Source organism: Pongo abelii, chromosome 1, assembly GCF_028885655.2.
Source record: "Pongo abelii isolate AG06213 chromosome 1, NHGRI_mPonAbe1-v2.0_pri, whole genome shotgun sequence".
Classification (NCBI taxonomy): domain Eukaryota; kingdom Metazoa; phylum Chordata; class Mammalia; order Primates; family Hominidae; genus Pongo; species Pongo abelii.
The window spans coordinates 188,100,246-188,117,082 of NC_071985.2; the positions used below are offsets into that span (position 1 = coordinate 188,100,246).

Sequence of the window (16,837 nt, forward strand, 5' to 3'; positions counted from 1 at the left end):
GAGTAGGGATTATGCTATTTTGTAGTAATCTATTTATAGATATTTACAGATATAAATCCATTTACCAATATAAACAGTTTTCTTTCTTTTTTTTTTTTTTAGAGATGGTCTTGCTCTGTTGCCCAGGCTAGAGTGCAGTGGCATGATCATAGCTTACTGTAACCTTGAACTCCTGGGCTCAAGCAATCCTCCTACATCAGCCTTCAGGGTAGCTAGGACTACAGGGTATAGGCCACTAATCCCTGCTATTTTTTATTTCTTGTGTAGAGATGGGGTCTCCAGTCTGCTCTGTTGCCCAGGCTGGTTTAGAACTCCTGGCCTCAAGGGATCCTCCACTTTGGCCTCCCAAAGCCTTGGGATTACAGGCATGTGCCACTGCATCTGGCCTAAACAGATACTTATTGAGTACCTACTACACTGAATAAACAAACAATTTGAATTACTTCTAATTCCAGTCAGCCTGGGAAACATAGGGAGACCTCCCCTCTATAAAAATTCAGAATTAGCTGGGTGTGGTGCTGTGCATCTGTAGTCCTAGTTATTCTGGAGGCTGAGATGGGAAGATAGTTTGATTCCAAGAGTTTGAGGTTGCAGTGATCACCCCACTGCACTCCGGGCTGGACATCAGAGTGAGATCCTGTCTCTAAAAAAACTTTTTTTAAAGTGAATTATTTCTAATTCTTACAACATTTATGTGTAGAAGCATTATTACTAGCTCCCTTTTACAAATGATTTAATTGAATCATGAATAGCATCACATGCAGCAAGTGTGATTCACACCCAATTCTGACTCTATAGCCTGCGCTCTTTAATTCTGAGATTACAGCAAAACCAAACTGTGGCTCCAGCCTGTCTCCATTTACTCTCTTCTTACTCTTACTTTATCCTACACTCTAAATCTCGTTCACTTTGAAGGGCAAACTCAACTACAGAAACTCTTTTAATACAGTTCTTGGAAAGTTTTAAAGTTGTAGAGATTAGTTTGTCAGCAAATTCTGAAATAATCTGAGCTTTCTTGATCGAGCAAGAGACAGTCACTTAGAATTGCGTGTTGTTTATGGAGTTAGTGATGAAGTTGCCATTCTTGAGCACCCACTATGTGCCAGGCAGAGGATAAATTATAGTGAAGGAAACAGACATGATTCTCACTCTCATGGAGTTGACAGTCAGACATTAAACAAATATATAAAAATACAACTATGTAAAGGTGTAGAAGACTGAGCCAAGTGAGGAAAACATGAAAGACCTAATTCAGATTGGAGGTAGGGGATCAGAGAATTCTACCAAAAAACACACAAAAAGTGTTTTGTATCCTAGGATGCAAGGTGCTAAACCCTCCAAAAGACCCCACCAGGATGCAGCCCCCGTGGCGATAAGATCTTGATGCCCCATTGTCAAGGGGTGGTGCGACTTTGTCCCACTCTGGGGTGGGGTGACCGCCGGCTTTATCCTACATTGTCGTGGCGTGAGGCGAGTTTTCATCATTCGAACTTTCTGATGTTTTCCCCTAGTGTCTTCTTTCCCAGCGTCTTTCTGCCAGATCTTCCGCTCTGCTGTGACAGCCTCCTGTCACATCAGTACCGTTGGAGCTGGATTGTTTTTTTCTCCTTGTACCCCGCGAGCCTATAACTTCACGGAGGCGGCTCCTTGGATGGCTTATGGCCCCGCCATTTCATTCAGTCACACAGTCCATTCCTGTCTGGCCGGCGGCAGGTGGGTTGGAGGTGCGCCAGCGGGCGAGCCAGAGCGCGCGGCGCTCCTCTCCCCTCAGCTGCCGCCGGATCCGCGAGAGCGCTCGGCTCGCGTTCTGGGCCGTTTGCGCCTGGAGCGCGCCGCGGGCCCGCGCTCGCTCCCGCCTGTCTTCGCGTCCGCGGCGGCCCGGACAGCGCGCGCCGCCTCACGCTACTCCGCAGGCCGCCCGCGTCTGCCCTCGCGGCGCGCTCCCGGGCCCGGCCGCGGTTCCCCACTCGGGCTGGCTGGCTCGCGGGTTCTCTTGCCCCGCCCCCTTCGGCGCCGCCGCTGGGCGCTTGCGCGGGGCGCGTGGCCGTGGCCGGGGGTCTCCGCCGCAGCCCGAGCCGCCGCCGCCGCCTTAGTCAGTCAGTCAGTCCCCAGCAATGGCGGACGGAGGTGAGCGAGAGGACCTGCTCTCGCCGTCACCGGTCTCTCCGGCCAAGCGGCTGTGTTCGTGGCCCAGCCCGCAGGCTCACCACCCTCGCGGTTCGCCTGGGGCAGCCGGCGGAGGGGCAGGGGGCGTCGGCAGCAGCTGCCTGGTCCTCGGGGCCCGCCCCCACCTGCAGCCGGAGTCCTTACTGGACTGCGCCGCCAAGACGGTGGCGGAAAAGTGGGCGTACGAACGGGTGGAGGAGCGCTTCGAGCGGATCCCGGAGCCCGTGCAGCGCCGCATCGTCTACTGGTCCTTCCCGCGGAATGAGCGGGAGATCTGCATGTACTCCAGCTTCCAGTACCGGGGCGGTCCCGGCGCCGGCGCGGCTGGCGGCGCCGCAGCGGCTTCGCCGGCCGAGGAGGGGCCGCCGCCAACACCCGGGACCGCCGCTCCGGCCGGCTCCGCCCCCGGGGGCGTCGCGGCTGGGGCATCCCCCGGGCTGGGCGCAGGGGCCGGCGCGGCCGGCTGCGGTGGCGAGGGGCTCCCGTTCCGCCGGGGCATCAGGCTGCTGGACAGCGGCTCCGTGGAGAACGTGCTGCAAGTCGGTATGTGCTCGTCCGGGCGTTCTCGGGTCCTCAGCCTCCTCTTCCGCAGGTGCCTCTTCTCTGCCCGAGCCCTGGGGCCGAGACCCCGGCCTTCTGCCCAACTCCTGTACCCCTGCCGAAGGACGAAAAAGTCACAGAAACTTTTTTCAACCTTTCACTCAGGTCCACCACTGCTCTTTCCTCCACTGACCCTCTACCCCAATTTCTTTTTGTTTGAAGAGTGAATAGATCTCTCTTCTTTACTCTTTCTATTCCCCACACCAAGGCAAAGAGAATGGGGAGGTATGACTTTTTGGATGTAATAATTTCACAAATGTGTTGTCCTAATTTAAGTTTGGAGAGGAGAGGATTGTTAGTAAATCTGGAACAAGCGGTTTTAGAGGGAGCGTTTGAGGGACAGACTGTCAGAGGCAATCTATAGCCCTAGCCGATTGAGTCTCGATGAAATTAACACTGGGAAAAAAGCCCCAACAAAATACTGCATGTTTCAGACAGTTTTAATTGTCTGCGTTAGGATTTTCCCCCTGGACCAGTGATGCTTGGGAATCTAGGCTGCGGACTAACAATAACCGAAGATGGAAATGTGACAGCTTCTCCTCCACACCCCCACCCAAGGAAAAAAAAAAAAGCCATACAATCTGGAGTGGGGGTGGGGTCTCTCTTCCTTGTCAGACTGGGGTAAATCAAAAGCTGGTCACGCTGGGTTTTTCAAATGCTTCTCATTTAACAAGTCCTATTTGCTTTTATCTTTTTGTTATGGAAAAATATATTATACAAATGATTTCTTCCTTTACTCCTCCGGAGCTTCTAGTCAGCTTGTTAATCTTATTAAATATATAAATACAGTGCTTCTGATTTGTGGAATGGTTAAGGAGAAGGATAAAAAAATGACTGATTAACATTGACTTTGCTATATGGAAAATTAAAACACGAATTTTTTTCTATTTGGATTATTATAGCATTCTGGAAGTACATATCTTTATGCGTTTTATTGTACACTATATGCTCGTATTAATTGAAGAAAATACTGATTTTTGAAAGGAGTTGAAGGGAGGTTGTTTTTAGAATTAAGCACAGAGAGACACAAACCCTAGACATCTAGCTCTCCAGGTAAAACCAACATATTTGAAAAATGTTTTTCTTTGAATCGTGCTGTTTCATATAAAGTAATCTGCTTCTGGTTATTGAGAATCATTGATTCCTGTGTTTCTAACCAAAACAACAGCATACCACAATTTGTTTTGCAAATGTGAAATGTAAATTTATCCTGTGCCAGAATATAGTGACAGTGGCTTGAGCAAGTTTTGTTTATTTGAAAGAGGTTAGTCCTTTATTTGTGTGTATTTTTGAAAGAGTGACTTGAATAAATATGTAATTAAGGTGTACAGCTTTAATACTGAAACACTGAAAACATGAAAATAAATACAATCATTTTCCTATTAGTCTGTAAATTTTAATTTTTCTGAGTTTCAATCATTTAACTTTTAAGATTCTTGTTTCAAATATTTTAAATGGAAAAGGATCAATTTAAGTGGTCGTTTTATAGTAAGAGATGGATGAGGAAGAATTTTCAAACTTGAGGGAGCAAATGAAAGAGAGGAAGAGTTTTAAAGAGGTGTCTATTTTTAAAGTGACTAAAGTGTCACGTTCCAAATGAAATCGGATATTTTGGGTAATCTAGATCATGTTTAAATCAGATATTTCCCCTTTATAATATGAAAGTTAATGTGGTTTTGGAGTTATAGGCTCTCTTATGGTAATTTCAGAAAAGACACATATAAACAAACATGTGTTCTGATTGACTTGAGAAAAGACACATATAAACAAACATGTTTTCTGATTGACTTTGGATTTCAAAGACGAAGACCGGTGAATAAATTTATCACTTTAAGTTTATGCTACTTGAGAACCACGAGCTGTGTAATTTTTATTATTCTGACCTTAATTTAGGTTAATAAATATAGGAGAGAAGGATAGCCTGTTCTGCATCTTTTTGAGTTCTGTATTTTGGTATGAACCACCTTTAATAGACACTCATCCCCCATCTCCTAAACTTAAAGTTATAAGTAAATGACTTAATCTAGAGAGTAGACTTTCTAAAAGTATTGCCAAGAGACGAGTAAGGAAGTGATTCGTATATACCAAGATAGTAATCGTGTTCTTCAGTTTATAACTGCACTTCAAACTCAATTAATTACTAAGTGATGCTAATTAAGAATTCTACATATTTCCTTACTGTTTCTAAACGATGGAACCTCAGATTTGGGAAGTTACTGAAGGCCGATGCTTTAGGAAGAACAGAAAGTTGGAGTATTTCTGTGACAACATCCTTTTAAGACAAAGAGTCATAAAAAAAATAAAAATAAAAATAAAAAAAGAAAAAGAGTCATAAGGGAATTTAATGAAAAAGGGAATTTAAATGAAAAAAGAAAGCACAAACAAAAAAGCCTTCAAGGCAAATAAATTAAAAACAAAAACTTGTAGAAAGAGTAGGTAGATGAAATTCTGTAATTTCTAATTACTTTCCACACAAAGTCTGGTAATGGGAAGTCATGAATTCTGGTTAAAAATTGGATACTTCAGATTTTAAATCAAAACTAAAACTTTTCCAGCTATGCTCAAAGGATACATTTCTTTTATGTAAGTACTGCATCAGAAGTAGTATTCCTTTTAAAAGGGGAAAATTGCAAATTAGTCTCTTCAGGGATGTCTGTAAGTTTGAAGCTATGTCAATAGACTTACAGTCTGATCTCAGTATTGTAAAGGTAATAGAGTTCATATATTTTCAGCGTCTGCATTTTTAACTTGTTTCAGAAGCCCATGGATATAGTAGTAGTATAAACCTTGGGAAAATACTTATTCAGAAGTCTGCAGATGGCATAAGAATAAGACACCTATAATTTACTAACGGTTTTAACATTTTGACCCTTTTGCTATCCACTGTATTTTAAATTGATTTCTTTGTGTTTCGTAAAACTTAAAGAAGCTTTGCTTTTTCTCAGGAAAATCTGAATTGATTGAAGGAAAAAAACATTAACAATTTTTCTCACTTAAACACAGAAATATTATATTTACTTGGATATTAAGTTTTAAAAATTGGGTAAAGGCATGCAGGGGCCTTCTGCGCCTGGTACATCTTAGTTATGTACATATTTATCCAGAAATTTTAAGTAGATTTTGACAGGTGACTTCAACAAAACCCCGTAGTTTTAGTCTACACATTTTTTAGTAAGTACATGATTTGTTCTTGAAGTCTTCAAGACTAGAACCAGAATGCTAAGTATTACCTTATGTGGAAGAGGTACAGTTACAAAGTCAATAATGAAAATATAAAAAGTGGCCCATTTCAGGAAGTTATCTATAACTTAAACATCAAGTAGTAAGTTTAAAATTGTGTACACTTGTATATCATCAATAAACAGGTCTGTGAAATTTTTCCATAGCATAACTTTTATGAAATTTATCAGTAATAAGTATTATAGTTTGTTGATTTTTATATGTAATTTGTTTTAATCTATATTGCTTGGGGGAATAAAAGATATCTACATTGAAAAAACTATGGCATCATATGTGAGTTAGAATGAATAAAATTATTATAAAATTTCATGTGGAGAAAAATGACTTTATTGATATTTAAGATATTCCATCACAGAAGGCAGCTGCATTCCTTTAAGCGGGTGTGCTTTTTAGCATAGAAATTTTTCAAGTTTTAAATCACATTATCTTTTTTTTTTTTTGAGCAATGAGTTCTCTCCCTCCACCCTAACACATCACATATGCACACATTTTAATGTTCAGTAAGTGCTTGTTGAATGACTGAATGTTAAGAATGGATTTCTCAGTGTTGTAAAACAGAGAGAGACCTGAATTTTGAGTATAAGTGGTATTGGAATATATGGGGAAAACTCCAGACTTGTGCGTATAATAAACTGATAGCATTAAGTAGTATGAGTGTTACAACTTAGGTGTATCTTCTGTGTTTAACCATCTGTTTTGTGTGAAGAATGGTGATTTATCAATTTCTTCAAATGAAAGCTTTAAATGAATTTTTCTAAAGGTGACTTTCTCAAGGATAGAGCTTTGGATTTTAAAGATGATGGATAAACTAAAGATAGTGAATTTTATTTTAGAGGTTATCTTTATTTTAGGAATTTAAAAAATATATTATTGAAAAGGCTGGAAATTTATGCCTATGGGAAACAATTTTATTTCTCTTGTTTCAATAATGGCAATTAAAAAACGACATTAACTGTCAGTAATCTATTATGGTGAGGGTTATATGAATATATACATGTGTTAAAATGTATGGAACTATACACCAAAAAAGTCAAGTTTACTGTGTGATACCATAGAAAATAAAATTTTAAAAAATCAATGCATTAATATAATGTACAAGAGAAACATATATATTACTATAAAAATGCTGTATTAGTTTCCTATGGCTGCTGTAACAAAGTATCACAAACTGGATTGGCTTAAAACCACAGAAATGTATTGTCTCAGAGTTCTGGAGGCTAGAAATCCAAAATCAAGGTGTTGGCAGTACTATGCTCCTTCTGCAACCTACAGGGGAATCCCTTGTTGCCTCTTGCTAGCTTCTGGTGGTTTGTTGGCTGTCTTTGGCATTCTTTGACTTGTAGCTGCAAAATTGCAATCTCTGATTTTGTGGTCATGTGGCATTCTCCCTGTGTGTGTCTGTTTTCACATGGCCTTCTTATAAGGACACTGGTCATATTGGATTAGGGGCTCACCCTACTCCAGTATGACCTCATCTCAATCACATATGCAACAACCCTATTTCCAAGGTCACATCATGAGGGACTGAGGTTATGTTCTGAGGTACTGGGGGTTAGGACTTCAGCATATTTTTTGGGGGGTGACATAATTTAGCCCATAACAGCTTCTCATACTTGTTTGTTGTTGCATATCTGAGTTTCATGTGAATTTTAAACTTTATTACATTAAGTATGGCTTAAGTTAGGAAATCACCATGTTAATTTTATTAGGTAAGCATTATTTAGACTTGCTTGATTCAATTTGCATGATTGATTATTTAATCTTAATACATGTGGAATGTTTTTGACAAATAAGTGGTTATTTAAAGGTTAAAATTGTCATTCTTGATAAAAAATGATGACTGTGTGATATAGCACTCAGGGTATACATATATGAATGAATAGATTACTGTGGTTTTTTTTTTCGTGCACACCATTTATAACTCAGCTCTAGAAATGGATAACCTTGAAAGCATATGAACAGTGTTTTAACATCTGTTTCCAAACCCTAAATTACTATGGTTTAGAATTAGTGTTTGATGTTAGAAATAGATAATAATTTATTCCAGATAATTTTTATGTGAATTTTTTTACCTTGTGGTTTATTTATAGGCTCATTTCTTTCTAATATAGGCAGCATGCTTCTTGGACACTTTTAGCCTATCATGGAGCTAGTAGACTAAGAAAATCATACTTATTTAAATATTAGCTGTAGTATTATGTGATTATATGCTAAATTACTCTGTGATAGTTTTTGTAATCATATATAGTCAACTGATTAATTTTTGGTTTTCAGTGTAATTGTTCTCCCCCTTAGGATGTATAATGTGGTTTGTCCTAAGTTGGTGCTCAGTAAGTGTTTATTGAATGAATGAGTAAATTGTCATGTCATTTTTTATCTTTGCGTAGTATGACATGTCTCTTAATTGATTTATATGTAACTGAAGCCTAAAAGATGTACTGGCATTTGTGGCTCAATTTCTGGATGCTTCTGATTTTTAAAGCATTACATAGATAAAAATTATCCTTGAAGCTTATTATTAACTTGTTCTTGGTTCAGTCATTGAATTAACATTTAGTCACTTATTACGTGTAAGGCTCAGTAAATAATTGTTTACCTGTTTTTGGTGGAAGTTTGCATTTTCCTATCTTAGAGTACAAAGTTAGGTTGGGCATCAAAGCCTAAACTAAGGACTACATTACGTTGCCTTCCTTATGTAGGGAGGAAGTTATAAACTGAGTGAATATTTGACTCTGAGAGTTTCTGAAACCTGTTTTTGAAAAGTTCCTTGCATACATGTTTTTTGGTCATTTGCCTGTTCCTTATAATGGAGTGATGAATGTGGTATTTAGGGGAGTATAACATAGTTACCTTATTTAAAAGTAGACTGTTAAGACCAGGCGTGGTGGCTCACTCCCAGCGCTTTGGGAGGCCGAGGCAGGTGGATCATGAGGTCAGGAGATCAAGACCATCCTGGCCAACATGGTGAAACCACGTCTCTACTAAAAATACAAAAATATTAGCCACGTGTGGTGGCGTACGCCTGTAATCCCAGCTACTCAGGAGGTTGAGGCAGGAGAATTGCTTGAAGCCGGGAGGCAGAGGTTGCAGTGAGCCAAGATCGTGCCACTGCACTCCAGCCTGGGCGACAGAGCGAGACTCCGTCTCAAAAAAAAAAAAAAAAAAAGACTATTGAAGCAAAAGCTGAAGTACCCTTCTGCCTAGTGGTTTTCTTGCCTTAACAACAGTTGTTTGTATGCTTTGTATAATTTAGTCCTTAGAGAAATACAAATTAAAATTCAAGGAAATACCTACATTACACACACACTAAAATGGTTAAAGAAAAAAAAAGACTGTACCAAATGCTGACAAGTATATGGAGTAACTGGAACTCTCATACATTGCTGGTATGTAATGTATGGCATGAATGCAAAATGGTGCAGCTACATTGGAAAACAATGTCCTATATAGCTAATCATATACTTAAACAAAAGATTCAGCAATCCTACTCTTAGGTATTTACCTGAGATAAATGAAAACATATAAGGGGATTTCAAAAGCTCATGGAAAAATGGAATTAAAGGATAAAAATTAAAAGTATAAACTTTATTTCTCAACATAAACTCCATCAAGTTCAAGAACTTTTGTAAGCAATGATACAAGCCACTTAGCGCATCCCTAAAGAAATGAAGGTCCTCGGAATTCAACCATGTCAATGCAGTCTTTTTTACATTATTGACTGAAGAAAAATTGGTGCCTTTTGAAGATTTTTTTAAAGATTAGGGAACAAAAAGAAGTCAGAAGGAGCCAAATCAGGACTGTTAGGTGGATGCCTAATGATTTCTCATCAAAACTCTCGTAGAATTGCAGTTGTTTGATGAGAGGAATGAGCAGGAACATTGTTGTGGTGGAGAAAAACTCTGGTAAAGCTTTCCTGGGCATTTTTCTGCTAATGCTTTGGCTAACTTTCTGAAAACACTCACATAATAAATCAAATGTTATCATTCTTTGTCCCTCCAGAAAGTCAGCAAGTAAAATGACTTGATATCCTAAAAAACTGTTGCCATGACCTTTGCTCTTGATCAGTCTGGTCTTGCTTTGATTGGACCACTGACGCCTCTTGGTAGCCATTGCTTTGATTGTGCTTTGTCTTCAGGATCATGCTGGTAAAGTAATGTTTCATCTCCTGTCACAAATCTTCAATGAAATACCTCAGGATCTTGATCCTACTTGTTTAAAATTTCCAATGAAAGCCCTGCTCTTATTAGCTGATCTGGATGCAGTGGTTTTGGCACCTGTCAAGTGGAAAGTTTGTTCAACTTTAATTTCTCAGCAGAATTGTGTAAGCTGTACAAATTGAGATGTCTATGATATTGTCTGTTGTTTCTGCTGTTAATTGTCTGTCCTCTTCTATTAGAGCACAAACAAGATGAATGTTTTTCCTCACACATTGATGTGGATGGTCTGCTGCTGCAAGCTTCATGTTCAGCATTGTCTCATCCTTTTAAAATGAGTTATCCATTTGTAAACTGCTGATTTATTTGGGGCATTGCCCCTTACACATTTTATAAAGCATCAGTGGTTTCACCATTCTTTCTCCCAAGCTTCACCATAAATTTGGTGTTTGTTCTTGCTTCAATTTTAGCAATATTCATGTTTCTCTGATAGGGGCTCTTTTCAAACTAATGTCTTATCCTTTTTAGTGCCTTAAACTAGATCTTATCCAGATGTGTTATAGCAAGTTAGTATGAGTTTATCTTAGTGCAAAAAAAAGTGAAATCCAGTGTAGTTTTTTTATAATACTCATTTTCCACAAACTTTTTGAAGACCTTCATATGTTCACATAAAGACTTGTACTTGAATATTTATAGTAGCTTTATTCATAATAGCCCGAAACTAGAAATGACCCAAATGCTTACCAAATGGGTGAATGGATAAGTAAATTGTTGTATATCCATACAGATGGAATACTGTTCAGCAATAAAAAAGAACAAACTTACTGATAGGCTAGCAACATAGATGAATCTCAAAAGTATTATGCTAAATAAAAGAAACCATACCCAAAAGACTATATACAATTTCATGTATATGAAATTCTAGAAAGCAAGATATAATGACAAAGTAGATCAGTGGTTTGATCAGTAGATCAAAGTAGAAGGGAATGGAGTTTGTGAATAAAAGTTCTCTGAAATGGAATTGAGAGGAAAGAGACTTTATTCCACAGAACAGTTTGCAAACCAGGGAGATGCAGCTGTTGGTGTAAAACAAAGGTGCATTGCAGAGAACAAGGGATTTGGCTTTTATACTGAAAGTTCCTGTCCAGGTTCCCAATCAGGTCCATGTATGCAAATAAAAGAGTCAAACTTTCTTAGTTCTGATTGGTCAACACAGCTGAGTTCTGATTGGTTGATGCAAGCCACAGCCTATTGGTTGTTTTGGGCAATGTGAATAGGAATAGTCAGCTATGAAAGTCCCAAAGTTAAGCAGAGGTGTGGGTTTTCCAGGAACTCAGGGTAAGTGTGTAACGTCTAGTCAGTAAATGGGTCTTTGGCTCTGTTTTATATGTAGGCCCAGTTAGCCACTCAGGATTCATCTTGAGAGATTGGCTCAGGTTTGTAGGTGTGAGAAAACTTCTGGGTGATGGAAATGTTAATGACTGTAGTGGTTACATGACTATATTCATTTGTCAAAACTTATTAAATTGTATGCTTAAATTGGCAAATTTTACTGAATGTAAATTGTACCTCAAAAATTTGATTTTAAAGAAAAGAACTGTGGGCTTCAGCCGGGCGCGGTGGCTCACGTCTGTAATCCCAGCACTTTGGGAGGCTGAGGCGGGCAGATCACGAGGTCAGGAGATCGAGACCATCCTGGCTAACATGGTGAAACCCCGCCTCTACTAAAAATACAAAAAATTAGCCGGGTGTGCTGGCGGGCGCCTGTGGTCTCAGCTACTGGGGAGGCTGAGGCAGGAGAATGGCATGAGCCCAGGAGGCAGAACTTGCAGTGAGCCGTTATTGCGCCACTGCACTTCAGCCTGGGCAACAGAGCAAGACTCCGCCTCAAAAAAAAAACAAAAGAATTGTGGGCTTCAATCTTGGTTTCACATTAAAATCACCTAGGGAAATTAAAAAAAAAAAACAACAACAGTACCTGGCACTCATCCCAAATTAATCACGTCAGAATCTGCTGAGAATTAGGACCAAATTTCAGAATTTTAAAAAAGCTCCCAGGTAGTTTTATATGCAGCCAAGGCTGAGAAATGCTGTTGTAGAAAAATGATCACCTGGCCAGGCGTGGTGGCTCACACCTGAAATCCCAGCACTCTGGGAGGCAAGACAGGAGAATCACTTGAGCCCAGGGGTTTGAGACCAGCCTGAGAAGCATATTGAGACCTCATCTTTAAAAAAAAAAAAAAAAAAAAAAAACTAGCTGGGCGTAGTGGTGCTCACCTGTAGTCCTGGCTACTTGGGAGGCTGAGGTGGGAGGATTGCTTGAGCCTGGGAGGTTGAGGCTGCAGTGAGCCATGATGGCGTCACTGCTCTCCAGCCTAGGTAACAGAGCGAGACCTGTCTAAAAAAAAAAAAGAAAAAGAAAAATTAACACCTTTATTAGTGTTATCATTGTTTCTGAACCTGTTGTTGGCAGTCAAAACATTATGTAATTTTTATTCTACAAATGCTATGGACCATGTCAACTTTCTTTTCTATTTATTGTTTCACCTATCTTTATTAATGGATGTGAAGGAAAATCATTCTCTTAACTACTCAAAGAATGTCTCTCTCTATTTTGGAGAGGCCTTATTCCAAAGTAAAAATTGTCATTGTTACTATCATTAAAAGACATTTGTATTTAATGTAATGCCAAGCTATAATTTTCTTCATGTTTGTTCACCCATTTATTTATTTATAAAACCTATTTTTTTTTTAACTGGGCACAGTGGCTTACGCTTGTAATCCCAGCACTTTGGGATGCTTAGGTGGGAGGATCACTTGACCCCAGGAGTTCAAGAACAGCCTGGGCAACATAGGGAGACCCGGTCTCTATTAAAAAAATTAGCCAGGCATGTTGGCACATACTTACAGTCCCAGCTACTTGGGGGTGCTGAAGTGGGAGGAATGCTTGAGCCTGGGAGGTTGGGGCTGCAGTGAGCTGTGATCACAGGCCATTGCACTGCAGCCTGGGCAACAGAGCAAGACCCTGTCTCAAAAACAAAAAAACAAAAACTTTAAATTTTTTAGTATGTTCTGTGCAAAACAGAACATAATTTCTATATTTAAGAGGCACACAGTTTACTATGGAATGTACATATAAAAATGGCGTTTACAAATTTTCTATTAAATCAACTAAGGGTCTGAATAGATAAAATGGCATTTACCACAATGTTCTGTAATAATAGAAGAAGTTACTGTGGGGGCAGAGAGTAGGAAGTGATTAACTTGGGAAGTGGGGACTACAGGATACATTGGTCTATTTTAATATAATTCCAATTATAAGAAATTTTAGAATTATGTCTAATATAGCAATAAAGATTGAAAACACTTTACTGCTTACAAGTTAGATTAACCTTTTTTTTTTTGAGATGGAGTCTTGCTCTGTTGCCCAGGCTGACGTGCGGAGGCACAATCTCGGCTCACTGCAAGCTCCATCTCCTAGGTTCACACCATTCTTCTGCCTCAGCCTCCCGAGTAGCTGGGACTACAGATGCCCGCCACCATGCCCGGCTAATTTTTTGTATTTTTAGTAGAGACAGGGTTTCACCGTGTTAGCCAGGATGGTCTCGATCTCCTGACCTCGTGATCCGCGCCTCTCGGCCTCCCAAAGTGCTGGGATTACAGGCATGAGCCACCGCGCCTGGCCAGATTAACCTTTAATAAAATTCTTTCTGTATTAACATTTTGTATGCCCCGTAATACTTTGGTGCATAGTTGATCGAAAGGGGTAATATTAGTAGGAAGGAAGATGACAAGATGTTACCAAATATTAATCCTTTTTTCTCAGAGTAAACTTTACAGATTTCTGGCTTTAAAATAGCTTTTTGTTATCTTCAGATAATCCTTTCCTTTTTTGTTAAAAAAAAATTGTTGCTTCTTTTAGGTATAAACATACAATGGAACTAATCAGGAAAATAGCTTTTTGTCCTTTGATTATCTTTTGGTCTGTGAGCAACAGGAAAATGTATTGTGTCTTTGAAAGCCTTGGAGATAATTACATTTTTCCCCCTTTTCATTCATGGTTTTATTGAATAGAGGCCTGTAGCACTGATAGATTCTGGAAAAGCCAGCTTGTCCTTATTTTGTTTAAATCTATCAATACCTGCTAACTGATATGACTAGCCAACATCACCAACATACATTGATGTTATTAGTAATATAAAATCCTTCCCCACATTATGGCTCCCTATTGTGAAAAACTCTTATCTTTTGTCTCACTGAATATTATGTTATTGTAGTCTTTATTTACCATCACATGTATTTGGATATATCTACCATATGTGCGTGTGTGTATATATATATATGCACACATATGCACGCATATGTACACATACATACCATCACAAATATGTAATTCTGGCTCCTTCAAAGTCTCAGTTTTTTCAACTGTAAAAGGGCAAAATGATGGTACCTACTTCATAGGTTGTTTTGAGGATTACATTAGTTAATATGTAAAGCTAACTTAGAATGAGGCTGAACACATATTAAGTGCTATGTAAATATTCACTATTATTATTACAGCCTTTACCAAAATTGAGAGTATTCTGTATTTATCTTCCCTCCCTCAACCTTCACTCCACCTTCTAAAGGTTTTGTAGTCTGACTTATGCTTTCAGTCACTAAATTAAAATTGATCTCTTAAAGGTCGCTAGTGACCTCATGATTGCCAAACACAGTATCTTTTTTCTAGTCCTCATTCTTCATGACCTCTGTATAGAATTTTCTGTAGTCTACTGTACATTTCTCTTGAAATGCTTCTTCCTAGAGTTTTGTTTCACTGCACCATTCTGGCTTTCTTTCTATTTTCTTTTATTCTCTTACCCCACAATAGTAGGATGTGCCTTCTTATATCAAGTCTTCTAATTTACAATCTAATTTATTTCTACAGTTTCAACTACAATTTTATGAACATAAGATAGCATGATATGATGTAGTGGTTTAAAATTTGTTTAAAGCAACTGTACTCTAACTTTCAAATGAAATCTTATGCTGGAATTCCAGTTTTTGCAGCAGATAAAATCTGAGCTGTGTTGGGGATTGGGATGGAGACCAGAACTTAATCAGCATGGCCAGCTACTTCTTCCCTTTGAAATTCTGAAGCGCTTCCAAATAATCCAAAGATCAGCATATATATTTGCCTGCCAGATATTTCTAAATGGATATCTTAATAGCCACTCAAAACCAAACTGCTTGATAAGGAGATTAATATCCAGAATACATTAAAGAACTACAACTCAGCCACAAGACACAACCTAATTCAAAAATGGCAAAGGACTTGAATAAACATTTCTCCAGAGACAATGTACAGATGACCAATAAGCGCAAGAAAAGTTGCTCAACAGCACTAATTATTAGAGTAATGAAAATCAAAACCACAATGAAATACTACTTCACACCCATTAGGATGGTTATTATTTTTTTAAAAAGCCAGAAAATAACAAATGTTGGCAAGGATGTGGAGAAGTTGGAACCATTTGGAAATATAAAATGGTGTAGCTTTTGTAGAAAACAGTATGGCAGTTCCTCAAAAAATTAAACATAGAATAACCATATGAACCAGAAATTCTGCTTCTGGGTGTATAACCAAAATAATTGAAAGCAGGGAATTGAATAGACATTTATACAACCATGTTTTACAGCAGCATTATTCACAATAGGCAGAAGATGGAAACAACCCAAGTGTCCATCGACAGATGAATGGATAAACAAAAGGTGGTCTATTCCTTCCTTCCTTCCTTCCTTTCTCTGTCTTTCTGTCTATCTACAGGAAATGTCATTTAGTCCTGAAAAGGAAGGAAATCCTGATACATGCTACAACATGGATGAATGTTAAAGATTATGCTAAGTGAATAAGCCAGACACCAAAGGACAAACATTATATGATTCCACTTATATGCAGTATTTAGGTAGGCAAATTCATAGGGATAGAAGTAGAATAGAGGTTGTCAGGGGCTGAGGGGAGAGAGAAATGAAGAGTTACTGTTCTGTTGAACTAGAATTTTAGTATGGGAGGATGAAAAATTCTGGAGATAGGTAGGAGTGATGGTTGCACAACAAAGTGAATGTACTTAATACCACTGAACTGTCCACTTAAAAATGATAAATCTTAGTATATTTTACCACAATAAAAAAGTTAAAAGCCACATATATTATTTTATTTATACAAAATGTCCAGAATAGGCAAATCCTAGAGACAGAAAGTAGGTTAGTGGTTTCTAGGTCCTGTGAGTAAGGGGAGTGATTACTAATGGGTATGGGATTTCCTTCTGGGGTGAAAATGTTCCAAAATTAGATAGTGGTGATGGTTGCACAAATCTTTGAATACACTAAATAACACCAAATTGTATACTTTTCAAAGTTGTGTACCTCTCAAGGGTGAGCTCTATTATTTATGAATTATATAATAAAGCTATCATTAGAAAAGCAAATATTCCAATAAAACAAAAAGGAAAGGAAAACCTTCAAACATTCTGTTTCGTAGAGAATGAGGTCTAAATTCCTAAGTGCTGTGTTTGGAGACCTGGGCCCAAATCCCAGTTCTGCCACTTTCTAGCTGTGTAACCTTGGACAAGTTACTTAACCTCTCTGAGCCTCAATTCCCTGTGTACTTTCAGGACACTTATAAAGGAGTGAGGAAA

The 16,837-nt window shown here is 38.9% G+C and overlaps 1 protein-coding gene across 3 annotated transcripts in view; it reads left to right on the forward strand.

The window, feature by feature from the left end:
* The window catches only part of ZSWIM5 (zinc finger SWIM-type containing 5), a 281,205-nt gene that overhangs the window by 94,327 nt on the left and 170,041 nt on the right, over window positions 1-16,837 (forward strand). Inside the window, exon 1 of one of the 3 annotated variants that reach the window (XM_002810905.4) lies at window positions 1,859-2,709. The exons of 1 other annotated variant lie outside the window; for it this stretch is intronic. In XM_002810905.4, coding sequence (XP_002810951.2) covers window positions 2,115-2,709 — 595 coding nt within the window. In that variant the 5' untranslated portion in view covers window positions 1,859-2,114. Of the gene's footprint in view, window positions 1-1,858; window positions 2,710-16,837 lie in introns of those variants that run through there. One more of the 3 variants, XM_054535675.2, reaches the window with a different exon arrangement.